This window comes from Alternaria incomplexa, assembly GCF_024043165.1.
Source record: "Alternaria incomplexa strain BMP 0042 chromosome Unknown scaffold_3, whole genome shotgun sequence".
Taxonomy (NCBI): domain Eukaryota; kingdom Fungi; phylum Ascomycota; class Dothideomycetes; order Pleosporales; family Pleosporaceae; genus Alternaria; species Alternaria incomplexa.
Window position 1 is genome coordinate 337559 of NW_026249852.1, and position 23900 is coordinate 361458.

General features: G+C 54.0%; 12 protein-coding genes across 12 annotated transcripts; 7 read left to right on the forward strand and 5 right to left on the reverse strand.

Moving 5' to 3' along the window:
- Positions 1-95: 95 nt before the first annotated feature.
- J4E90_002474 (uncharacterized protein) lies at positions 96-1705 on the forward strand (the record flags this gene model as incomplete). The annotated part of the gene is made up of 3 exons (XM_051432054.1): positions 96-509; positions 561-1028; positions 1082-1705. 3 exons carry the CDS (start codon positions 96-98, stop codon positions 1703-1705), a joined length of 1506 nt encoding a protein of 501 aa, XP_051293476.1.
- A 1494-nt stretch (positions 1706-3199) lies between these two features.
- Positions 3200-3827, reverse strand: RPL11 (60S ribosomal protein L11; the record flags this gene model as incomplete). The annotated part of the gene is made up of 3 exons (XM_051432055.1): positions 3200-3356; positions 3408-3769; positions 3825-3827. The coding sequence occupies 3 exons, from the start codon at positions 3825-3827 to the stop codon at positions 3200-3202; spliced, it is 522 nt and encodes a 173-aa protein (XP_051293477.1).
- Positions 3828-4103: 276 nt separating this feature from the next.
- J4E90_002476 (uncharacterized protein) lies at positions 4104-4964 on the forward strand (the record flags this gene model as incomplete). Its single annotated transcript, XM_051432056.1, has 4 exons — positions 4104-4136; positions 4276-4347; positions 4400-4805; positions 4855-4964. 4 exons carry the CDS (start codon positions 4104-4106, stop codon positions 4962-4964), a joined length of 621 nt encoding a protein of 206 aa, XP_051293478.1.
- A 705-nt stretch (positions 4965-5669) lies between these two features.
- Positions 5670-6400, forward strand: MPC1 (pyruvate transporter mpc1; the record flags this gene model as incomplete). Its single annotated transcript, XM_051432057.1, has 3 exons — positions 5670-5742; positions 5889-5961; positions 6109-6400. 3 exons carry the CDS (start codon positions 5670-5672, stop codon positions 6398-6400), a joined length of 438 nt encoding a protein of 145 aa, XP_051293479.1.
- A 149-nt stretch (positions 6401-6549) lies between these two features.
- On the reverse strand, positions 6550-10230 carry J4E90_002478 (uncharacterized protein; the record flags this gene model as incomplete). The annotated part of the gene is made up of 1 exon (XM_051432058.1): positions 6550-10230. One exon carries the CDS (start codon positions 10228-10230, stop codon positions 6550-6552), a length of 3681 nt encoding a protein of 1226 aa, XP_051293480.1.
- Positions 10231-10489: 259 nt separating this feature from the next.
- Positions 10490-13077, forward strand: J4E90_002479 (DNA replication licensing factor MCM7; the record flags this gene model as incomplete). Its single annotated transcript, XM_051432059.1, has 4 exons — positions 10490-10538; positions 10588-10966; positions 11013-12930; positions 12988-13077. 4 exons carry the CDS (start codon positions 10490-10492, stop codon positions 13075-13077), a joined length of 2436 nt encoding a protein of 811 aa, XP_051293481.1.
- A 525-nt stretch (positions 13078-13602) lies between these two features.
- Positions 13603-14297, forward strand: J4E90_002480 (uncharacterized protein; the record flags this gene model as incomplete). The annotated part of the gene is made up of 2 exons (XM_051432060.1): positions 13603-13651; positions 13735-14297. The coding sequence occupies 2 exons, from the start codon at positions 13603-13605 to the stop codon at positions 14295-14297; spliced, it is 612 nt and encodes a 203-aa protein (XP_051293482.1).
- A 671-nt stretch (positions 14298-14968) lies between these two features.
- J4E90_002481 (uncharacterized protein) lies at positions 14969-16405 on the forward strand (the record flags this gene model as incomplete). Its single annotated transcript, XM_051432061.1, has 3 exons — positions 14969-15350; positions 15407-16196; positions 16252-16405. 3 exons carry the CDS (start codon positions 14969-14971, stop codon positions 16403-16405), a joined length of 1326 nt encoding a protein of 441 aa, XP_051293483.1.
- A 153-nt stretch (positions 16406-16558) lies between these two features.
- On the reverse strand, positions 16559-17635 carry J4E90_002482 (uncharacterized protein; the record flags this gene model as incomplete). Its single annotated transcript, XM_051432062.1, has 2 exons — positions 16559-16996; positions 17081-17635. 2 exons carry the CDS (start codon positions 17633-17635, stop codon positions 16559-16561), a joined length of 993 nt encoding a protein of 330 aa, XP_051293484.1.
- A 486-nt stretch (positions 17636-18121) lies between these two features.
- J4E90_002483 (uncharacterized protein) lies at positions 18122-19616 on the reverse strand (the record flags this gene model as incomplete). The annotated part of the gene is made up of 3 exons (XM_051432063.1): positions 18122-19050; positions 19101-19325; positions 19376-19616. The coding sequence occupies 3 exons, from the start codon at positions 19614-19616 to the stop codon at positions 18122-18124; spliced, it is 1395 nt and encodes a 464-aa protein (XP_051293485.1).
- Positions 19617-19853: 237 nt separating this feature from the next.
- J4E90_002484 (uncharacterized protein) lies at positions 19854-20420 on the forward strand (the record flags this gene model as incomplete). The annotated part of the gene is made up of 2 exons (XM_051432064.1): positions 19854-19967; positions 20031-20420. 2 exons carry the CDS (start codon positions 19854-19856, stop codon positions 20418-20420), a joined length of 504 nt encoding a protein of 167 aa, XP_051293486.1.
- A 594-nt stretch (positions 20421-21014) lies between these two features.
- Positions 21015-21772, reverse strand: J4E90_002485 (uncharacterized protein; the record flags this gene model as incomplete). Its single annotated transcript, XM_051432065.1, has 2 exons — positions 21015-21244; positions 21328-21772. 2 exons carry the CDS (start codon positions 21770-21772, stop codon positions 21015-21017), a joined length of 675 nt encoding a protein of 224 aa, XP_051293487.1.
- Positions 21773-23900: the final 2128 nt, after the last annotated feature.

Consider the following 23900-nt stretch of genomic DNA (forward strand, 5'->3'; position numbering starts at 1 on the left):
TCGTCGTCGTCCTGTCTTACATTTCTACCTCTCTCTCCCGTCTCCACTACATGAAAGCCTCCAGCTTCCTCGAGTGAACCTTGGATTCTCTTAGAATGGCCGCCAACGATAAGAAGATTACCCAGATCACGATTGAACGACGAGGCTCCAAAGACTCCCTCGACGTCAGGACTCCACGCGCAGCACGCTTCGCCGAAGCAACATCAGTCTACTCGCCGGTTGATCCTCCTCGGTCGCCCATCGAGTACCCAACCAACCACTACAAGCCACAACCCCAGATCGCAGACACAGGCTTCGGCTACATGCAATCCGTCGAGATGGAGGAAACCGATCGGAGGTACCTTCCTCCACCAACCCCCAAAACCCCACTCAAGAGTGCATTGAAGTCGCCTGGCGCTCCGCCCCGGACGCCGGCCGGCGCAATGTCAATCATGAGCCCTACCTTCCGGGAAGAGCATCAGCTTGAGAAGCGGGAAGCCATGACCGACAAGGAGCAAGCAAAGGATTTGGTAAGTCTTCAGTCAGTCTTTCAGTCACATGCAGTTGCTAATAATGCATAGAAAATCAAGGTTCGCGTTCGACTAGCAAAGATCTTCCTACGGGGCATCAACTTTGCCTGCTCGCTCATCGTCCTTGCCATGGTCGCCAGTGCCTTTGCCATCTTCAACGCCACAAAGAACCTCGCACCAAGGAACAACCTTCCACCATGGGCCGATAACACCAAGGTCTGGCCTCAGATTCTTCTGCTGTCCATCGCCTGCGTCTCCCTCGTCATGTCTATCTTTGTCATCATCGCCTACTGGAGAGGAGGTCACCATCGAGCTGAAAAGGTTGCGGCATACTACACTGTCTTTGCTGTTGGATTCTTCATCTTTAGCATCGTCATGTGGGGTGTTGGTGCAGCCGTATTCAACCAAAGCAAAGCGCAGAACAACAACAAAGACATGTGGGGTTGGTCCTGCGTTGACAATAAGCGACGACATCTCTTCGAGGACGATATCGCCTACGGCCTTGTCTGCCGTCTTCAGGTAAGCACACTCTTCATGGTGGCAACGGAGAATGAATACTAACGCTTCATCAGAACTGGGCTCTCGTTTGCTGCATCATCGAAGTCGTAATCGAAGTTCTAGTCATTGCCATCTACGGCATCGTCTTCTACCGCTTCTGGTCTAAGCGCAAGCTCCGCAAGTCCATGGCCATGCGCGACCGTGCCCGTTCCGATCTCTACCTCGCCCAGCTTCGCTCGCAATCCGCACCCAACACCCCTGGCTTTGGTCCCATGTCTCCCCGCTCCGGCGGCTGGCGCCCACCTCCAGGTCACCCAATGTACGTTGACCCGCACTCTGCCGCTGAGGCTGGCGAGAGCGACAAGGTCCAATACGCCTACGCTCGCGAGATTGCTCAGCCCCAACCATTCACTCTCCAGGCACCGCCTATCAAGGTCACTGGTGCCACACCCAAAATCGAGCAAGATGGCTTCGACTCTGCACCCGCACGGACAGGCACCGTATCCCCACCACTGCCATCTCCAGGCTTCCAAGAAAGGAGGAACGAGCATGTTGCTGCTGCGCCGGGTGAACAGCAGTACGCTGCTGTTCCCATCCCCGGTGCTTACACACCGCTAGCATCGCCCTCATACCCACCTCCACAACAGCAACAACCCACAGGCTTTGACTTTGGCTCTTCAGTGACAGGTCAGCGATAAAGCCGTTGAGTTTGCTGCTTGAACGTGTGTTGTACTGTGGATTTAGCGCGCATCGTCACCTCTCCTTTCTCTTCTCAATCAATCTGGAATCTGGTTGCATGGTTTTCGCACAACGATATCAGGAAATGTACATTCTTCCACCCCTTTGAAGCGAGGCTTCGGCCGGGCTTTGTGTTTTCCTTTGTCTGTCTCTCCGTCTATCGCTAATCGGTGTTTTGGGATTGGGAATGTTTTTAAGATACCTTTGAAGTAAGAATGCCTCCTTACTACGCCTCTCGTTGTATATGACATGAGGGATGGGGGGTTGCTGCAGCAGAATGGAGCAGAATCAGATTTATTGTGATCTTTGAGAATGCCAGATGAAATACAAAGATCTTACCTTTCAAAACTTGAATTCCCGTATGCTTACGTTGTGACTGATTCATGTTGTATCTATACTACTACCATCATCCGCAACACTCGGCGAATTCTTTCGTGGAAAATCGCTGCCAACACGATGCACACAGCGCATGACCATCGAACCACTCTGTCATTCAACCCTAAACACCGCAAAACCACGCCTCACAGTCAACGTCAGCGACTACGCCACGCACACAACCCGAGCGTCTCGCCAAACTACTCCACCGTGACCCACGGCCGCAGGAGAGGTCTACGGGGCGCTCGCAGCCGCCCGGCCTGCTTTGCCGCAGGCACAGCGCGTGAACTGGTAATTGCGTAATCCGGTGGCTGAGCGTGAGATGAAGTGGACTGACGGGAGAAATGAGGGTGGTCATTGATGTAGACGGGAGTATTATGGCTGATATATATGATGGTGCTTGTGTTATTTCGGAAGTTATGTACATGCGCCGGACGAACGGTTTGTGTCTGTCAAAGAACTCAGATGTACAATAACGAGATGTTCATGAGATCGCGTTGAATGTTCAAGTCATAGCCCTTGTATGCGCGCCACTTGCAGGCTTGGGCGACGCCTGGATGTCTCGCGACGTTCTTGGTGGCGGGGATGCTGTACCGCACCTACTGTATATCCACGCGAAGATAAGCAAGTATGACGACATGTTTGGATCGCGCAGTTAGTCCTCAAATCTGCATTACGTGAGATGTGCGTCTAGACGTCTCAACCTTACAGTCATTCACACTTGTCCCGCACAGGCATGTAGATCAAGTGTGATGACATTCGAGTATCTTGGGGTACTAGTCGATCCTGTCATGTCAGTGCAACAACAGAACAGACACATCACATGCGACGACATCGAGCAGAGATGATCATACAATGGTTATGCGGAACATTCACCCAAGTGAAGCCTCCATTGTGTTTGTGATCGTAGACCCGCTCGTTAGAGACGAGGTCGCTCCATTGATAGGCCGCAAGTTCAATGCTTGCTCTTTTGTAAGATACATTCCAGGACTCCGTAGGACCGAACCCCCCGAGACCGAAAATGCTGGTGATCGTGCAAAATCTTCACTTCGTTCCTTTCCCCCAAACCGACGATACGTTTATCGGACGATACCCTCGAATCGGTTCTTGTACCACTTGACGGTCTCCTGTTGGTTGACCTTGTGGGAGGCGCCGATCTTGCTCTGGCACCGCCTGCGCTTGGCGACGCGCTCACCGGGGCGGGTCATGCAGACGTAGAAGTCCATACCGTAGATACTGCTCCAGTCAGCCAATGTCTCCCTCGCTCAGGATCCAGATTCCACATACCCAATGCTGGGGTCGTACTTGATACCCAAGTCGATGTGCTCGCTGATACCGAAACCGAAGTTGCCAGACTCTGAGAAGTTGCGCTTGCGGAGCTCGTACTCCTTGACCTTGAGACCACGCTCGAGGATCTCCTCGGCCTTGGGGCCACGGACGGTGACGTGGACAGCGATCTTTTCGTTCCTTCGGATACCGAAAGTGCGGACGGTGTAGCGGGCCTTGGAGTAGACGGGAGTTTGACCGGACAGCTGCTCGAGCACCTTGGCGGCACGAGTGAGACGATCACCAGACTCGCCGACGGAGATGTTGAGGACGAGCTTCTGGATGCGGAGCTCCCGCATGGGGTTGGAGGCCTTGGAGTCGGACTGTCATGGCTGTTAGTTTGCGCAGAGCAATTGGCGGTCGAGAATCGGTGCGTACCATGGTGATGACTGCGGAGGTTAGTAGTCGATGGGTGGGCTGTCGTGTCGCTGGTGTTGGAGTCGCAATTCTCAAGGCATTTTTGAGCGGAGGTGGCTTAAGCGAGCCAAGCCGCGGCGCACGTGCCAGGCTGCCAGAGCTCCGAACTGCAACTTCTATCGCGAACAGCCAGCAGCTCCATACGCCCCGCCTACCGCCAACACCAAGGGGATACTCTCTCAGAACTTTTACAAACCCTTCCCTGCATTTCAAGTCGTCCTCGGACGCGCATTACCAATCATGTCTGGCGCCGCAAACCGACAGGGAAAGATGGTAAGTAAATCCGCCCAGCAGCTCGAGTCTTTGACCTGAGAGAAGACGCGCATAGAAACTGACTGACGTCTGGTGATATAGCAAAATCTAGTAAGCGCTCCAGAATCCGCTCATAGTCGCATGCAACTTACAAGTTCAGATCAACTACCGCATGAAAGTTACACTCCAAGATGGTAGACAAATGGTCGGGCAGATGCTCGCATTCGACAAGGTCAGTGTCGCGTACCCTTTCTCTGCCTACTCTGCTAACTCCATCTCTGCAGCACATGAACCTCGTTCTCGCCGACACAGAAGAGTTCCGACGCACACGAAGAAGGGGCAAGGCCGCGCCCGGCGCAACCCAGCAGGTCACCGAGACTGAAGAGCGACGCGCAATTGGACTTACCATCATTCGTGGCGCGCACGTAATCTCATTATCTGTCGACGGACCACCGCCTGCCGACCCTGCCGCGCGACTTGGGAACGCTGGAGGATCAACTACTGCTGCGGCGCTGGCTGCGGGACCTGGTGTAGCGCGTCCTGCTGGACGTGGTCTCCCAGTCGGTCTTACTGGCCCAGCTCCTGGTGTTGGAGGTTCCGGTCCTGGTTTCGGAGGTGGCTTCCCAGGCGCACCTGGAGGCTTTGGTGGCCCGCCTGGTTTCCCAGGTCGTGGCGGACCTGGTGGACCACGTACGTTGCCCATGATCATAACTTGAGGAAGTTTGCTAACAAGCCATAGCCGGGTTCCCTCCCGCTGGTGGACCGCCTGGATTCGGAGCACCACCAGGCTTCGGAGGACCGCCCGGTTTCCCAGGTCGCGGTGGGCCTCCTGGTTTCGGTGGCAGGTAGACGCAGGACAACGAACGATCATGATGAAACATCACAGGAAAGATTTGGCATTGGACGATCGAACACGGCGCGTGCCTACATCGCACGTCTCAGGAGATACCTAGGAAAAGGACTAGACACACGTCCGACACATCGTAAGGGAGAAGTATCCCTAAGATGCGATGTGGTAGTGATTGCAAAAAGCACCAAAAGGGCAGCATACCAAGTTCGAGAGTGTACGGAAGTTTAGTTGGAGGGGCATCGAGCATACCACCGGGTTGAATGCAGAACAAGAATCAGTCACGTCAATTTGACCATGAGATTAGCTCCAATGACCCAAGTTTGACGTGCCTATATTGAAAGTCTTCGCCATAGTGAGCGACCATGTCAATTGCTTCATCCCCATCCCACACGACACCGGAGAACAAACAACGTGCAATTCGCCAGCTCTACTCGATCTAGCTCCTTGTGACACAGTCCATCCTATTTATTCCCTCGTATTTCCGGCCAGCATCACCGTGCACGTGATGTCTTTCCCGTTGTCGGAAGGCAGTCTGCGGTTCCCGCACCGTCCCTGTTGTTCGGCCCCCCAATTATCGCTTGGCACCCAACCTGTCCGTCGTGCGTCCGCAACTCGCAAACTGCGACAAACCGACCCACGAGAGCTTCCACGTCAAGCCGCCCACGCAACTCGGTCCTCGGTTTCCTCCCGGTAAATAAGTCAACATGGCCGCCGCGATCAAAGCCCTCAATGCGAAGATTCGCTCAAACAAGTACACGGATTACTTTTGCTCGACTCGTACGTTTACCTCGTTCGTCTCTTCGCGGGATTGCGCATTGCAAGAGCTTGGGAGGAGGGCGCGATGAAGGAAAGATCTGGAGATTTTATAGAGGAGTGATGTGAAAAGGAAGAGAAGAGAGAGTAGTGGGCTAACGCAAAGATAGATTTCTGGGGCCCGGCGAGTAACTTTGGTATCCCGATTGCGGCTATTGCGGACATGAGCAAAGATCCTGAGATGTACGTGCTGCCTCCTCCTCTTCACGACATTACTATGGCCAAACCACCTGAACAATACGCGATGCAACCCGCCCTCTTCCTATCCACACATCCTCGACCTGATTCCACCACACCCCTCCTCATAACATTCAGCTAACCCCACCCTAGCATCTCCGGCCGCATGACCGGCGCCCTCACCCTCTACTCCGGCACATTCATGCGCTACGCCATGGCAGTCACACCAGCCAACTACCTGCTCTTCGGATGCCACGCCATCAACTTCTCCTCGCAACTCGTCCAAGGGTACCGCTACCTCAACTACTGGAACTTCGGCGGCCGGGAAGCCAGCTTGGCAGGAAAAGCGGAACAAGCAAAGGACGGGGCGATGGGTATGGTGGGAAAGGCGGAGCAGAAGCTTGAGAAGGTTGCGGAGGACGTTAAGGGCGTTATTCCGAAATAAAGGAATGGGACGACAGAGTATACCGAGTTGAGAGGGGATGCATGCGTGAGCTTGTGTATGAATGGATATACATACTTTTCGCAAACCTACTATGATACAACTTCTGTTATGCTGGACCAAGATCTACACCACTACTATGTACACATTGATTACATGAGACTGCTCCTCCCTCCAATCTCCGTTCCACCCTGGCCATTCGGCAAATCTCCATCTCGCCCATCAACAAACTCTCTGTAAATCTTCTCGAGACGCATCCGCTCTTGAGCCGAGATACTGCTACGTCCGCTGGAAAGAGACGACTCAATGTGCTTCCATTGGATCTGCGGATCCTTCCTCTCACCCCCGTCTTCTTGTTCTTTAGTCGCCCTGTCCTCGTCTTCTCGCTGCGACGAGCCATCAGAACGCTGGAGCTGCTTCTGCTTCTTGCGTAGAGCTTGTAGAGCCGCGATTTTCTGAGCAATCATGGCGCGCTCGGTGAGTTGGGCGGAAGTGGCTAAGGCAGAGGTAGATGTAGATGAAGGGTCGTCGCCGTAGCGGAAGTAGGAGAAATCTGGGATACCCTTCTCTTTACCGTTGCTACTACCGCTGCTTCCATCTTTCTTGTGATCTATCTTCGAGGGGTCGACGTCTCCGAGCACGTCGTGGATGGCTTCCAGTTGGGCGTTGTATACCACAGCTTGGAGATCGGCGCCGGAGTAGCCTTCTGTTCGCATTGCTATTTCGCGGAGATTCTCGCCTTCCTGTCCGTCGCCTAGGAGGCTGGGTGCGAGGTGTAGTTTGCGTGTTACGGCACGTAGGATGTCGATGCGCTCTTCTACGTCTGGCATATCACATAGCAGTGATTTGTCAAGACGACCGGGGCGGAGGAGCGCAGGATCGATCAGATCGGGGCGCGACGTAGCAGCTAAGACGTAGACACCTGAAAGACCTTCCGCTCCGTCCATCTGGGTGAGAAGTTGGTTGACCACACGATCTGTTACACCCGTTGAGTCGTGTCCACGTTTCGGTGCGATACTGTCGAATTCATCGAAGAACAAAACGCAAGGTCGCGCTGCTTCTGCGCGTTCGAAAAGATCACGGACAGACTTTTCAGAGGCACCAATGTACTTGTTGAGGATTTCAGGTCCTTTGACTGAGATGAAGTTCAGGCCGCACTCGCCTGCTACGGCGGATGCGAGGAGAGTCTTGCCGCAACCTGGGTAGCCGTACAGGAGTAGACCTGATCGGAGACGTAGTGGGCATTTTGCGAAGATGGGTGCGTAGGTTGTAGGGTATTGAAGGGTCTCTAACAGAACTTGTCGTGTTGTATGAAGACCGCCGATGGAATCCCATTTCGTGGTGGAGGATTGAAGAGTGACATTTCGCAGGGAAGCGGGCGTGAAGCCAGAGAGAGCCTGTGTGTAGTCGTCCCGTGTAAGAGAAACAGTAGGGGCGGTTGATGTAACTGAACGAATCAATGCCTCGTTACGGGCACGCGATGTGAGTAGCACAAGATCGCCAGGCATGTAGCCGTCTGTCTGGCCAGCGAGGTCGAGGAAGTCAATGGAGGTGTCGATGGTGAAGGCGTAATCCTCAGAGGGTTGCTGTGGTATGCTATCAGTGCTAGGGTGACTGCGGTGAGCGGTACTGGGTCGACTGGTGGATGGAGATGGCGGGAAAGCATGGCCATTGGGCTCCTTCGACTGCTCTGTTTTGGCGTCCTTGAAAGCAAGCATCTCAAGGACCTTCCTTCTACCGTCTTTGTTGGGCGCTTTGAGACTGACAATCTCGCGGACAATGTGTCCGCCAACGATGACATTGTTCAGCGCCTCTTTGCCTTGCGCAGTTGCTAGCAGGACTACACCAGAGTCCATGGAGCAGTATTGCCTGACGATGTTGATCAGACACTCGCTAACATGCCGACTCCGTCCGTTCTCGTTGCCAACTTGAAGTTCAGTCTCTACAGGGCAAAGCTTGTCCAAGTCGTCAAGAATGACTACTGCATTCCCACCGCCTCTTGCCCCCCATGAGGCAGAAGCGAACAATCTGTTCAGAGTCTCCTTGATAGTCGCGACTCGCGTCTCATCTGTTACAAGTTTGCGGCAGGGGAAATAGATGGTGTTGAATAGATACTCGGTCCGCAGCTGATGGGCGAGCAGTTGAGCGCATTGTGACTTTCCTGCCCCGAGGCCACCTGTGAGTAAGACGGAAGAGTTGTGCGTCAGGTGTGATCGTAGTTGCTGAATGAGAGGGTCTATGCCAACCAGGTTCGCAGGCGTCTGCGGTAGCGGGTCACCTTGCTGCCAGCCCTTGGCCCAGCTTGTTGGCGTTGGCACCTCTTGACCTAGCTCAAGTGGTGGCTTCCTCTCCGGGAAGAGCACCCATGAGACTCCGGCTGTCGATGATGGCGGCTCAAACCTTACAATGCCTCCTTGCCAACCAAGCTCGGAGTCCTTCACAGGAGGCAGGATCATTCCGTCTGTAAGTGGCCCGTCCAGGAGTCCGTTCTTCTTTCCGTATGTTGTCTTGATCTTCTGTATGGCATTTTCCTGGTCCTGCTTGGACTCACCGCCAAACTTCAACGACGCATTGACCTGTGATGCAATGGTAGAAAAGGGGATGATCTTGACAGACTTGACGACAGGTTCCCTTGATTCTTTCGTACCTTGCGGTTTCATGGCCGGCGGCTTGGGCGTTTGAGCTGGGGCACCTTCGATCCGGACAAGACCGCCCACAAAGTTCTCGAAGCCCAGAACTCTGCAGAGATCGGTTGAAAGCGCCACATGTCGACTATCCGGCGCGTCCTCCCATGCTATGATCTTGGCGACCACGCGCGTTGCGGGCTTCTCCTGCTCCTGCTCTTTGGACATGTCCACGGGCTCCTGTAGCCCGGCGGGCTTGATGATTGACACGGAGACCCAGTTGGCGCCTCTGAGAGCCTTGGTGAGGAGTACGTCCTTGTCTACCCATACCTTCAGGCCGTCGGCGTCTGCGTCCTCTTCCTCGTCGAACCACTCTTGGGCGACACTGCGATCAACTCCACGCAGGAAGATGACGCCTTTGCTCGCGGCATCCTCGCGACCGCTGCGCCGCCGGACTGTGCTTGCCGTGCTCTTTCCGCTCTTCCTCGACGCAGCACCTACACTTCTGCTTTCGCGCGTCGAGCTCCTTTCCTTTTGCCGTGTCTTGGGCGCAACGATGACCTCGGCGTCGGGCGAGATCTTGACGAAGAGTGAGGGGTTGGGCGGTGCGGGCGCGATGGAGGTGACGGTGATGTTCGCCGTGGTCGTGGGAGACAGGTGCAGCGTGAGAGGATGCGGCGACTGGGCCTGGGGGTTCGGGAGCGCGCGTATCTGAGAGAGGAAGTTCAACTCCAAGAACTGGGCGTGCAGCTCTATCATCTCCCAATCAACAGGGGTCAATGGCTCGATGTTGATGGTATGCGCCTGTGGAGGATCCAGATGCAGCAGTATGCCCACCTTCTGGCCCTCTTGGAGCCCGATCAACCTGGCGAAGGTGGCATCCACCTCGACTGCTGGCAGGTCCTGTTGGCTGACTGCCGGGCTGCCTCTCAGGCCATCTCGTCCGACGACAGGCGCGATGCGGCGCTTGCTCTGCATGCCCGTCCATCCTACAAAGACCGACTTGGGCGCGGCATTCCTGTTGTCCGACGCACCCGGTGGGGGAGGCTGGCGGTACGTGAGCTCGACGACGACATTCTGGGCGACGGTGTTGGCGTTGACGAGCACGGAGACGAGCGAGGACGGGAGGTTGACCAGGCAATTCTTCAACGACTGCTGCAGGGCAACTTCGGCCTGGACAGCATTGCCGGCGGGCTTCTTGGGCGGCATGGCGGCGAGGGTGGAGGAGTGAATGGCGGTGCTGCTGTCGGTGTCGCAGGCCGCCTACCTCGAGCTCTCCACGCGGGCCGAGGTCGAGGTGCAGGGCGGCGGCGGTGCCCCAAAGCGGTGCTAGTCGCCGGGCGTGGGAACGCGGGTCGACGCGCCTCAGAGCTGCAACGCGACCAGCCCCAATTTTGCTACCGCGCATCCCTCCCCGCTGCATCAACCCTCGACGACGACCCCGACCCCGACACCAGCCCCAGACACCATGGCGCTCCTTACCACGAGTGCGCCCGTCAACTACGACGAGCAGGAGGGTGTGTGTGCACGCGCAAAACACTGAAACCCCCAGCTAACACCCGCCAGCCGCCTTTGTTGACTTCCTCAAAAACTACAAATCAGCCTCGACCGACGCGGCCGACCAGCTCCAGGGCCTGAACATCAGCGGCAATGGCGACGAGGAGTACGACATGGTGGACGACTCGGACGACCCTGCGCCCAACGGAGCCCAGTCCCGCGCCAAGTCGAAGCTCAAGTACATGGACCAACTCCAAGACGTAGCGAACCGCGTGCGCGACGAGATCCAGATAGACCTCAACGACGTGGAGGCCTACGAGAAGGCGACCTCAGACGACGAGCACAACTACCGGCTGGTCGAGTCCATCGAGCGCAATGCACACCACTACATCGAGATCTTCTCGCGCGCAGTCGACAAGTGCCTGCCCGCACCCACCAGAGAACTAGAGTACGGCCCCGTGACATCCTGCTCAGGCAGAGACTAACAGCACCAGTTTCAAAGATGATGTCCTAGACGTGATCATGACGCAGCGCTCGAAGCGCAACGAAAGACAGCAGGAGATGCAGGGAGTCGACGACAGCGCACAGGCTGCGCCCGAGACCATGTTTCCTCCTGCCTTGACGAGACGATACACGCTCAACTTCAGGCCCAGGATACCGTCTGGTTCCAGCAGCCAGCGCAGCATGAAGGCGCTGGCTGTCCGCAACGTGCGAGGAGAGCACCTGGGCCATCTCATCACAGTCCGTGGTATTGCAACCAGAGTGTCGGACGTCAAGCCTGCTGTGCAGGTCAACGCCTACTCTTGCGATCGCTGCGGAAGTGAAGTTTTCCAGCCCGTGACCACCAAGCAGTTCACCCCGCTCGTCGAGTGCCCGTCCGACGACTGCAAGAGCAACAAGACCAAGGGCCAGCTCTTCCTTTCTACGCGCGCCTCCAAGTTCCTGCCTTTCCAAGAAGTCAAGATTCAGGAGATGGCGGACCAAGTACCCGTGGGTCATATTCCCCGGCAATTAACCATCCACTGCCACGGCGCGCTTGTCAGGCAGATCAACCCCGGAGATGTCATCGATTGTGCTGGTATCTTCCTCCCCACGCCCTACACTGGATTCAAGGCCATCCGGGCTGGTCTCCTTACCGACACATACCTCGAAGCACAATATGTCATGCAGCACAAGAAGGCCTACGACGACATCGTGCTTGCTCAACCAACTCTCCGACGGATGAACGAGCTTGAGAGGACTGGTCAGCTGTACGAGTACCTATCGCGATCCATTGCACCTGAGATTTTCGGTCACGTCGATGTCAAGAAAGCTCTTCTGCTCCAGCTCATTGGTGGTGTCACAAAGGAGGTCGGCGACGGCATGCGCATCCGTGGTGACATCAACGTCTGCTTGATGGGTGACCCCGGTGTGGCCAAATCCCAATTGCTCAAGTACATTACCAAAGTAGCACCTCGTGGTGTCTACACTACTGGTCGTGGTAGCAGTGGTGTTGGTCTCACCGCCGCTGTCATGCGCGACCCCGTCACTGATGAAATGGTGCTTGAAGGAGGCGCCCTCGTCTTGGCTGACAACGGCATGTGCTGTATTGATGAATTTGACAAGATGGACGACAGCGACCGAACGGCGATCCACGAGGTCATGGAACAGCAAACCATCTCCATCAGCAAGGCTGGTATTACAACCACTCTGAATGCCCGCACATCAATCCTCGCAGCCGCTAACCCATTGTACGGCCGCTATAACCCTCGTCTCTCGCCGATTGAGAACATCAACCTTCCTGCTGCGCTTCTCTCACGTTTCGACGTCCTGTTCCTCATCCTTGATACCCCTGCGCGAGACTCTGATGAAGAGCTGGCACGCCACGTCACCCACGTGCACATGCATAACGCTCACCCTGAAGCCCCTGGCGGCATCATCTTCAGCCCGGCCGAAGTACGACAATGGGTTGCTCGCGCGCGATCATACCGACCAACTGTGCCAAAGGAGGTTTCGGATTACATGGTTGGTGCCTATGTGCGCATGCGTCAACAGCAAAAGCGCGACGACGGTAACAAGAAGGCCTTTACCCACACCTCGCCGCGTACACTGCTTGGTGTACTCCGTCTTGCACAGGCTCTGGCGCGTCTGCGGTTCGCCGAACAAGTCATCTCGGAAGATGTAGACGAAGCTCTCCGCCTTACCGAAGTCAGCAAGGCCAGTTTGTACGCCGATGAGAACCGTGGGATTGATCACACTCCAAGCAGTAAAATCTACCACCTCATCAAGTCCATGGAGGCGAGCGGTGCTGCTGCTGTCGGTGATGGCACCAGGGGTGAACTCGATCTTCGCAGAGTTAGGGAAAGAGTCCTGGCCAAGGGCTTCACAGCCGATCAGTTCGAGCAGGCTATTGACGAGTACTCCATGCTTGACGTAAGTACCATCGCCCCAACGTTTGAGTTTATGCACGATGCTAACGCTTTTTGACAGGTCTGGCAAACAACCGGAGAGGGCACAAGGCTTGTGTTCATCGAGGCTGGTCTGGAAGATGAGGATATGGATGCCGATAACGACTTCTAAAGCATGGGAGGGAAGCGGTGGCAGAGGATGTAGATGTATCTGGTTACGGCGTACCAAGGCGTTGGATATCCGAACGACGCTTAGCGCGCGTCTATTTTGCTTGCAGCAGCTTCGCATAGAAATTCCAATGAAGCAACGATGTACAAATTCGTCTTCCACGGCCGCCCACCGAATGTCGCGTGAGGGCGTGGGTGGCTGTCACATGCCAAGGCAGCCGTCTGCAGGCAAGCATCGTCGGTGCGTGGTGAACCCTCGCGGGGTCGCTTCCGAAAAGTGGGAGAGCTCTGTTTCACTGTGCATTCTCTCACAACCACTCGCAGTTCCTTTGATTACCCATGTGGTGAGAATTCGCTTCGAGTCTCGTCCACGGTCTTACCTTCTTAAAGAGGTTACCTCCAACTGCGAATCTCGCGACGCGGCAGAAACCAGCCAGATAAGCTTGCGCCCGCTCTCCTCTCCTCTCACTGTGATTTCTCGATCAACCGCAAACCCCAGACGAGTTCGCGCTCCCCAGAATTCTTCACAATGGCTCCAGGCGCAGCAAACAACTTTGCGCAATTCATGGTGGTAGGACGTAAGTGCACCCCTCCATGCTGCCTCCGCCCACATCCACAACACTTGATTGCGCTCCCATTGCACCTGCTGACGAACCCGCAGCAACATGTTTTTTCCTCGGCATCATGTTTGCGCAACTCCCATACGACTACAATGTACTATGGACCATGCCCGCCGACCGATCAGCCTACTTCGACATCCTTGAATCGCACATCAAGTTCCTCTATGCCTCGCCTCCCATCGTATCGCGCATCCTCAACCTAGCCATCGGCACCGGCCTCCTCGGCTTCCTCATCAAGCTCTTCAAGCCCAACCAAGCCAACATGCTCTTCGATGGCGCATCGCTTGTACTCTACATGGCTGGTATCACCGTCTACCTGACCAACATCGTCAAGGGGTTCAGGGTCGTGACAGCGGGTATCTACGGTGACGTGAACAAGGCGGCGCCGGGTGAGATCACGGACGAAGATATGGGAGACTACATCTCGAGGGAGGACACGTTGAGGGTTTTTGCGGCTAGTAATACAATCCTGGCGCTGGTGCTCGTGGGTGTGCTGGTACTGCAGGCCGGGCAGTGGTACGCCAAGAGGGCTGAGGAGAAGGAGATCGAGGAGTTTGAACGCAAGGCTGCGGAGGCCAAGGGCGCTGGGAAGAAGAAGCAGTAGAAAACAAACTCGCTGCTCATGAGTGGGCTTTGGGGTAGCGCTTTCGCATCTCAAGGAACTCAATTTGGGTCAAGTAGGCTCTCAGCTTTTCTTCTCTTCTGTCATGTGTAGTTATCAAGAGTTGGGATCGGTTCGTGGTATACGAAACGAGTTGTGTAGGAACAATTGGGTACATAACATTCTTCGTGAGATGCACTTGTTCATGACTTAATATCTTTCAGGTTCCTCTATGTGCTTAGTATCAACCGCTATTCCCTTGATACATACGAATCCTGCCTGTCTCCACGATCGATTCAATCCTACCATCTGAACTCACCTCAGAAAGCGTCAGCGGTGTATATTCGGTTTGGTAGCGCTTTCCTGTTTGGCACAACTTAACAACAATAACAACTCTCACCTGCCTGACCTCTCTTTCTCCCCTGCCAACCTCATCTACATCCTTCACAACGACTGGCACCTCTTGTTTCGACATACCGCGACATTTCAGCTTGATTGGGGATATGTTGACCGATGGCTAGTGCTACTCACTTCACCGATTGACAGATACGCACACGGTCGCACCTTCTCACCGCTCACGGGAGGACTTACGCCGAGCAAGCAAGAGGTAGTTGCGGCCATTGAACTTCATGAATTCTTCATCTACGTTACGTCAGGGGAAAGCATTACCAACCATGTCGCGGCACCAGGCAGCTTCCGCTCGCGGACGCAAACAGACCGGGACCAGGACCAGGATGGAACACCGAGATCGAGCTGCTGCGGCCTCAACAAACGGTCTGCTCAACCGCCAATTCGCCAGCATTACGGACGTGCTCGTCAAAGCAAGTCAGCGTCGCAACGCTGAACTACAAGAGCTACAGCAGAGGCGTTCGAGGCCAGTACCCATCCCATCAACACCAAAAGCTGCACCAGAGCTTCCTGTCACCCCCGAGCCTGAGCTATCACAGGGCAGCGATTCTTGTGACGATCGTCCCGAGCTTGAACAAGCTTACAAAAGTGACAAGAACACTGCGAGTGACGAGCCAATGGCGGCTGCTTCTGTTGAAGGATCATCAGGTAAGCATTTAGGCATCAACTAATCGCTCAACTCAGCCCGACTAACCAACAAATAGACATGCAACAGACACAGGTTCACCTGCGCGGCGGCTACTTATCGGACCGTGCCGAGAATCCCAAGATGATGCTCGCGGAGCTCGATTCGTCGCTGCGACAGCGTTCAGACATTGGTAATAAGGAGAAGCTTGATGGTGACTATGATCTATCACGAATGCTGGCAGATATGAAGCGGGATCTGTTCTCGTCAAAGGATACTGTGGTTGTACGCGACAACAGTCTGAAGGCCACGGGCGCAGACCTCAGTTTGAACAAGGAAGACGAATTGTCAGCTTTGGCCGAGCGTCTAGGCGTCGACATTGGCGAAGACGATATCATGGAGAACAAGGAAGCCATGCCTGCCGAATCAGGTGAAGAGAAGCAAATCCCTGACACAGACTGTTCCAATGATGAAGACGATAATCTCGAGACTCTCCGCGCGAGGATGAACGCTATGTTCTCTCCACCCTCCAACATGACCCCCGACAGCTCTCGCAGAACCGCCCAGGCCGTATCTGTTGTCGACAAGACACTAGCCTCTCCACAAGACACAACTGCGATACTCGAGCCGAAAGGCATACAACGTCCAGATATGAATGAGTCTGAGGCCAAGAAAGAGAGGGAAGACATGGTGAAGAGGGAGAACGAGAAGCTTGACGCCACCATCAAGTACGTCCTGGAAGAGGAAGAGAAATATCACGCGATCGAGGAGAAGAAAATTCTACCAAACCGTTTGATCGTCACCAATCTCGCTGCTAGCGTAGACGAGGAAGCCATCCGCATACTCTTTATCGAGTACAGATGGGACATGTAAGTCATACACTATACACGTCAGTGAATGCATGCGCTAACTAGAGTTCGCTAGTCGCAACATCACCATCCTTCCCGAACGCGAGCCGGTCAAGAGGACTAGAACGGCATATATCGACATAGACAGCAGGAAGGAGGCGATTCGTGCGTCTTATGAGGTGGGAAGCATCTACGGATTGATTGTGAAGATCAAGTTGGCGGTGGAGTAGAGAGGGATGAAGGCTAACATGCTTGTATGTGGACTACGAGATATCGGGCAATAGTGTATTGTATCTGTGAAAATACTTTTTGAGTAACTACTTAACAAGGAATACTCATCCGGTCTGTATCAAGCAGTACCTTTTCCATGAAAGCGTGTAGCCTCAGACTCCCTTGTCGCTCGCCAGTGCCTTCTCCAGCTCACGATCAGCGCTTAACTCCTTCTCAGCTCCCTCAATCACACCCCTCAGTCCTTTGGCACAGGCCTCCAACTGCGCCTTCTCCACCTCGTCAAGCTGAACTGGCATGGCTTTGATGATACCCTTTCGACCAACTACTGCTGGCATTGACAAGCAGCAGCCCAGCTCAGGCTGGTAGAAGGACAAGGGCCGAACGGATCGTGAGTCGAATAATATATACTTGCAGATACCAGCCGCGATGTTTCCGATGCCGTAGCTTGTGCAACCCTTCGCCGCGATGATCGCGCCAGCTGCTCCACGAGTATGAGCCGATATTTGGTCCTTGAACTCCTGAGACATCGTGTCTGGCGGAAGAGCAAGAGCAAGTGGTGTTGTGCCGATAGTAGCGCTGGACCACGCAATCTGTATCTTGTATCAGCATGCCTATCTCTCCTGTCTCGTCACCCTCTCCTCTCGCCGCAAAGCAACCAGAGAAACTGTACTCACAAACTGACTATCCCCATGCTCCCCCAACACATAAGCATCAATACTACTCGGCGCCACCCCCGCCCTCTCACTCAGCACGCCCCTCAACCTCGCAGAATCCAAACTCGTCCCCGTCCCCAACACCTGACTCTCGGGCAAACCCGACAACCGCCTCGCAAAATACGTCAGGATATCCACTGGATTCGCCACAAGCAGTAAGATCGTGTGCGGACTGATCGGCGCCATGGCACTGAATATGCTCTCTAGAATGTGCAGGTTACGGGATAAGAGGGATAAGCGTGATTCTCCTGGCTTCTGCTTTGCGCCGGCGGTTATGACGACGATGTCTGCTCGGCCGGCGTCGGCGTGCGTTCCGGCGCGCACGCGGACAGAGGTGCCGCCGCGGTAGGTGGCGTCGTTTAGATCGCGGACTTGGGCTTCCAGGAGCGTGGTTTTGGGGTCTACGAGGATTACCTCTGAGCAGATGGGTTGTAGGATGAGGGTGTAGGCTAGGGTGGAGCCGACGTCGCCGCAGCCGAGGATGGCGATTGTGGTTTTTAGTTTGGGGGATGTCATTGCGTTGTTATGGTATGTTGGTTCTTGTGTTTGTGTGAGTAGGTAGTTGCACTGTCGAGGTGTTTGTGTGGTAGAAGAAGTTAGGTGGTGAGAGGCGCGGAATCTGAGTGAGTTGTAGGACTAATAGTGAGGGGCTGTGGAGATTCCATCGCTTGAGGATATATATATACTCTACTCATCCATGTGTCTTGGAAGTCGCATGTTGTGTTACGTTGCCAAGGCCTGGGCTGCTGAGAAGTGGTGTGATCTGGGGTGGAGCTCAGCCACTCACCACCCGCCTCATCGCGCAAACACGTGTTGGCAGCATCATACTAACAATGCTTTCACGGGCCGTTTTCGTGTCATATCTTACTGTGCCCAAAATCGGATGCATACCCCCCGACGTATATACTATCTTTTGTACTCAGAACAGTTCAGTTTCAAGGTCGGCGGTCAGGAGCTCCAGGTCCAACCTCCTTCGCAGTGGTGAAGGCAGACGTGTACATATTAAGCCCACTGTTCATGCAGCTCATCCTCCAGGGGCAGCATCGTCTTTTGCAGTTCCTTCGACACCTTGTCAGCCTCCTCCCAGACACGAAGAAGGTTCCGTCCTGCGATCTTTGCAGCATCTTCATCGCTTATGCCCTGCCTCAGCAATTCGGCGATAAGGTCAGGGAACTTAGATACGTCCTCTAACCCCTCAGGAGTGGTCTCAATGCCATCATAATCTGTGCCAATACCAACGTGATCATACCCAATTAACTCTCCAATGTGTCTAATATGACGTACGACGTGCGCTAGGGTGTTGTTCTCTGGGACGAAATCTGGGAAGGAATTTGGTGTTTTCGAAGCCTTGCAGGATACAAAGTCTGGATTAAAGTTGACCATGACGACAGAATTGCGCTGCTTGACGAGCTGAAGTATATCGTCGGGAACGTTTCGCGGATGCGGGCAGATTGCGTATGCGGAGCTGTGGCTGAAGATTGGTGGCGCGATACTGCCGTTCCAGTTTCCGTCACCTCGACCGATGAGTACGTCGCGCATGGTGTCTTGACTCACGTGCGCTAGATCTACTAGCATTCCTAGGCGGTTCATCTCCTTGACGAGGTCGCGACCTGCGGGACTGAGACCTTTCCAATAGGGTTTCGCAATGCGCGCGCTCCAGTCGGATCCCGTCTCGATTGCTGCATCGGCATACTTGTTGTGGCAGTTCCATGTCAGAGTCGCGTATCTGACTCCAAGCTGGTAGTAAAGTCGCAGAGTAGAGACCGAGTTGCCGATTTGGTGCAACCCTTCGATAGCTGCTGGAGCAATGAAACCACCGTTTTCAAATGTCTTGATGGCTTCCGCGCTGTTCCGGGATGGAGTGAAGTATTTTGGGTACTGTTGCCCTAGGCGGTTGAATAGATCTAGCTGGCCGAGAGTTGCTTTCACGACTGCATACATTAGTATTGATCCAATGCTCTGTCGAGTTAGATTGCCTTACTATTGTGATATCTTTCGTCAGCAAAGTTCGTCTCGTCGCCTAATGGACAGAGCCAGAAGGCACTCCAGAAGGCACCACCTTGATGTCCCTTTTCGAGGCGAGGGATATCCACATGCTGCGCTAGTCCGCCGTTCTCGAACTTGTCTGCGAAATCGCTACCGGATTCATTGTAAATATGGTTGTTGTATTTGCCCCGGATGAAGATCATGAGATCGTTATGGCCATCTCTTGGGTAGTCAGCATGTGGCCCTGCGTTTCACGTCCGTACGGCTGACCAATGAGTGGATTTTCTTGCAGTATCTTGACCGCTCTCTCTTCAACTGTCAATAGCTTTCCACATGTGTGCTTGTGGCCTGGAAACAACGTTCGGATCTCTGTGAACCAAATGGTCGACGCGATAAGGAAGAGGACTACGAGGAAGATAACGTCATCAAACTTGCACAGGCGCCGTCTCGAGGACCGGCGCTGGATTGGCGCAAGCTTTTGGCTGGTAGGGAGGTCGCCCGCCTTCTCCATTTCCAGTTTCAAAATAGGAGATGCAGGTGAAAAGAAACATGGTGCCAGGTTGAGCTGTTGTCATCCAGGTAGATCGGTCTTGGCAGGAGGGCGCGGACGGTTTAGGCGTTTGGTCCGAAACACCACGCGACGCGAACCTCAGAAACATTACGGCCACGAACACCTCAACCTCACATCTGCCATTTTCTCCCTCGCAGCCCATAGTCCACAAGTATGGCGATAATATCAGCAAACACCATGATACGCAGTATCGCACTGTTTCACCTCACACTTGCAGTCGTCCTGCTGCGGAATCCCGCCCTGATATCGAACCAAAGCGTCATTCTCCTGCTAGGAGAGTCAATGCAGCTTGTACGTACTGCAATACTTCTGCTGATTACTGAAGTCTTGTCTGAAGTCACTAACACACCTCAGCCAACACCCCGCGACTTCAACAAGCCCTCGGCCGCAACAGCTTTCGTAGCCATCCTCTTCGCCTTCATCGGCTTCTCCGACCTGACGGCCCTCTCCCTACACGAAGACGTTTTCGACCAATTCTGGGGTCTCCAAGCACCCATGCGCCTCCTCTTCCTTTTCGGCCTCACCTCATACTGCTACGTCTTCAAAGAAGGTGGCATGTTCGCACCCAGGGGCATGGACTTCAGAATGCACGCTGGCGCTAGTCTGAACAACAGCTTCATTTTCACTTGGGGCTTCATGGAGGTTTCGGCGTGGTTCTGGGTGTTTACCACGTTGAGGGAAGAGAGGACGGAGAGGGCGAAGAAGGTTGCCGAGAAGGAGGCTCGGGAGAAGGATACACTGTGAGGCAGCTTTGAAGAGTCAGGATACGTTTCAGAGATGCTTGAATTTGGATGGCAGGCAACTGATTCGCTTGCAGAGTTCAAAGTCCTGTGCGGTGGTACAGATTAGGGGGACTGAAACTGCCATACCACGCCTCTGAAGCCGGCAGTGATCAACCCCGTCGGCAGAGAACAACACCTCCCTACACACAAGACGAGAGCACAGCGATGGATGCTCAGCAGAAGACAGCATGCCAATTTACAGGTCAGAAACACAACTGAGCTAGTCTGCCTACTGTCAGTGGGTGCCCGCACCGAGGACAGCATACGGACATGCGAACTTGTTGCTTCGTCAGTTGTGCTTCGATTCCATCATAGCCAATTCTGGATCATCGAATGCGTGTTCGGTCAGATATGTCGCCCAACGAAATGAAAGCCCGTCTGAATCATCGATGCTGCCATTCCCAGCTGGTCCTGCGACGTGACTGGACCGGGAAGCCCTTCCTCCAGACCCCAATGCATGCATGACAGGGATTAAAGCGTCCTGCAAGGCGAGTGCACCAGTTCAACACTACTGGAAAGCGAAGCAACCCGTGCGGAAGAACTGGATTGAGCCTATCTAATACGTGTAGCAGAGCGTCCCTCCTTCTGTATTTAACAGGTCCTTGAGCGTGGCATTCCCTGCTAACAAGCCAATATTAATGGTAAAGTCCAAAGTAACGTTCTTGCCGCTGTAATCAAAAGGCGTAATAGGCCCACCGACTTGATTGAGACGCGTCTCGAGATCTTTCTGTTGCCATTCCCAAAAGATGCGGTCAATGTTGCCATGATGGAGGTAGAAGAGTGGGTCTGCCATGTGTCAGCATTTTTCCTAGTGGTATGTCTATGTGGCAGATGGGTATTGTCAGAAAGAATGAGAACCAGGCACTCACCACCAGGGCTCTCCGCCGCGTTTCCCATGGTACCCAGAATGCCACCGATACCAAAGTGGCCACTGGCATGAATGTTGGGAGGATCAAAGCTTCGCTGCTTCTCAACTGTCCTTGCAATACTCGTGTAATCCGGTTGTGCCAGGACTTCGTCGACCAGTCGTTTGTCTGCCATTCGATTGACGATCCACGGAACAAAGTCTCGTTTCAAGCAGTGTGGAGTGGGCACGTTCACTGTGAAGTGGGGAGGCGCGAATGGCCCGTTCATTACACATCCTCCACCGGTGTTGCCTGTAATGTTCAAGGGATTTTGGGCAGGAGTAGCTGCGACGGGATAGCCGTTGCCACCAAAACCTGTGTCTGGATTGAAGATTTCTGAATCAAACGGACGGGTGGATGATTCGTTATGCGGTTCGGCATCTAGAGACCAATCCCAGTATCTGCACATTGGTCAGATTGAAAGCTATTGATGTCATGAGGATACGTTTGAAATGGGTAGCAACTTACGGTTGGCCTCCAGTATATCCGCATTCATCCCTCAGTGCCTTTTCGTAGGTTGCCGTGAAGTAACGGTGCCATAGAAGGAAGTGACCCTGAAAGTATCAGCGCGCAAGATCGAACCTGGGCCAATAGGGCTCAACGTACAACCCAATGGATCTGAGGCTTCTGGAGCATGTGAACAGCTTGATGATCATCGAATCGGTTTACGGCTCCTTCAATGCCGGATTTGGCCTTTGTATGTGACAAACACAGAACGGCATCGATGTAGGATTTCTTCTGTGGTTCTGACAATTGTCTCCTATAACTGAAGCATCAGTAACGTATTCGGCATCGTACAGCTTTTGATGATCTTACCATTCCACCCTCTTGGGTGGATTTTTGCACGAACCCAAATCACTAGTCGCAGGTAACGCTGCAGCTGCAGACCATTGTGTCAAGCTTAACCCGACAGGGAGGAGTTCGAGAAGACGCATGACGATCGAGCCGAAGATCCAATGCTGAAACGTAAATGACGGGAGGAACTGTCACACGTGCGATGCCTTCGAAAACAGAAACGTTCTGCAGGATCTACAGTGCCTAGGTACCGAAGAGCTCTCTCGTACACCTACAGCGAAGTAGGCACCTGAATAGCTGATGAAGGTTGACGATTAACAACATCCATCTATCTTATACAAAGGCTCCGCGATCTGGCTGTCGGCAGCCGATCTGGAATTGCGCAACCAGATCGCCTAAAGTCTTTTTGGACCTTTCTCCCGCGGTTGCATGGGAGACATTGTTGAGTATGGCAGGGACAACTGCCGATGATCCATACCTGATGCAGGCGAGACTGAACCTAGGAACCCATAACATCGGTGTACTCTTTACCTGGAAGACGCGCAGGCGCAATATCTGAACCGTTCTGCTAAGTTTGATCTTACAATGCGCAGCCTTGGCTTTACCAGGCGTAATCTCGTAGCCCGTTGCTTGGGTACGTGTAAATTGTTGCTGACACATTTGCCTTGGCTAGCTACCTGGGTTTACATACAGTAAGACAATTCCATGCGATGCACGCCATCTACGGGTACTTGTATCCTGCGCTGGGGTCCTGTTACTGGCTTTGCCCATCTGGAGGACCCCGGCGTACGGGGCGAGTGGCCCGCAAAGCCCGGGAGACATCCGGAGGCTCATTCGAACCTGGCTTGCCACCTCCGTAGTCAGAGAGGTTGTGTGTGGTAGATCGTTACGGAGTGTCCGGCATAGATGCGCTTACAGGGATGGTGAGATTGCGCAGCCGCAGCGTGTTGCCAGGGTTTTTCGGTACTGTTTCTTGATCCGTGTCAGGACGGACATCACGCAGCGTGATCTTCCGACCACGCGAAGGATGCAAGGACGCCGCTCTCTCTTCTTTCAGCGTTGCGCGCCTGAACTCCGACACACGGGCATGAATCGAGTTCTTCTCACTGTTTCCCCGGTGGCTAAATCATCAGTTTTGGTGGATGGCCGCCCTGACGCAACAGTACTGGAGCATCACCGTTTCTGGTCGGCCACAAGCCATTTAGTGATGCTTGCATCGGACTTTGACATACATATGTATAGTGAAGGATTCCGTCTATGCGTTCGACGGAGCACGTTTTAGCTCTCGAATATACTCAGGTACATGCCATCTGCCTTGCATTACAACGGCCATTCCTGCCCTACTGTATGTAGGCCATTGCCCAGGTATGATCGGGCCGAATCTTAGTGCAGATCATGAATCTAGGCAGCCGATGTTCCTGATTACGACTGGAGTTCTAGTCCTGCTATCAACAATTGCCGTAGCTCTGAGGCGAGTACCTGCAGCATTGGCGACATCCTTGGGTAGTAAGACACCGTTTGCTAACACCTACGCAGGCTTTACTGTCGCATCTTTCGCATCCGCAATGTTGGACTCGACGACTACTTCATGGTTGCAGCCCTTCTTGTCACGATTGGCATGGCGATTATGAATGGGTTTCATATCAGCTGGGGCACTGGGTATGGTTCGATGGTTGCAAGCGTATGTGCGTCGCTGACTACGACAGACAACATTTGAAGTACTTGGATGTGCCCTCTATGCG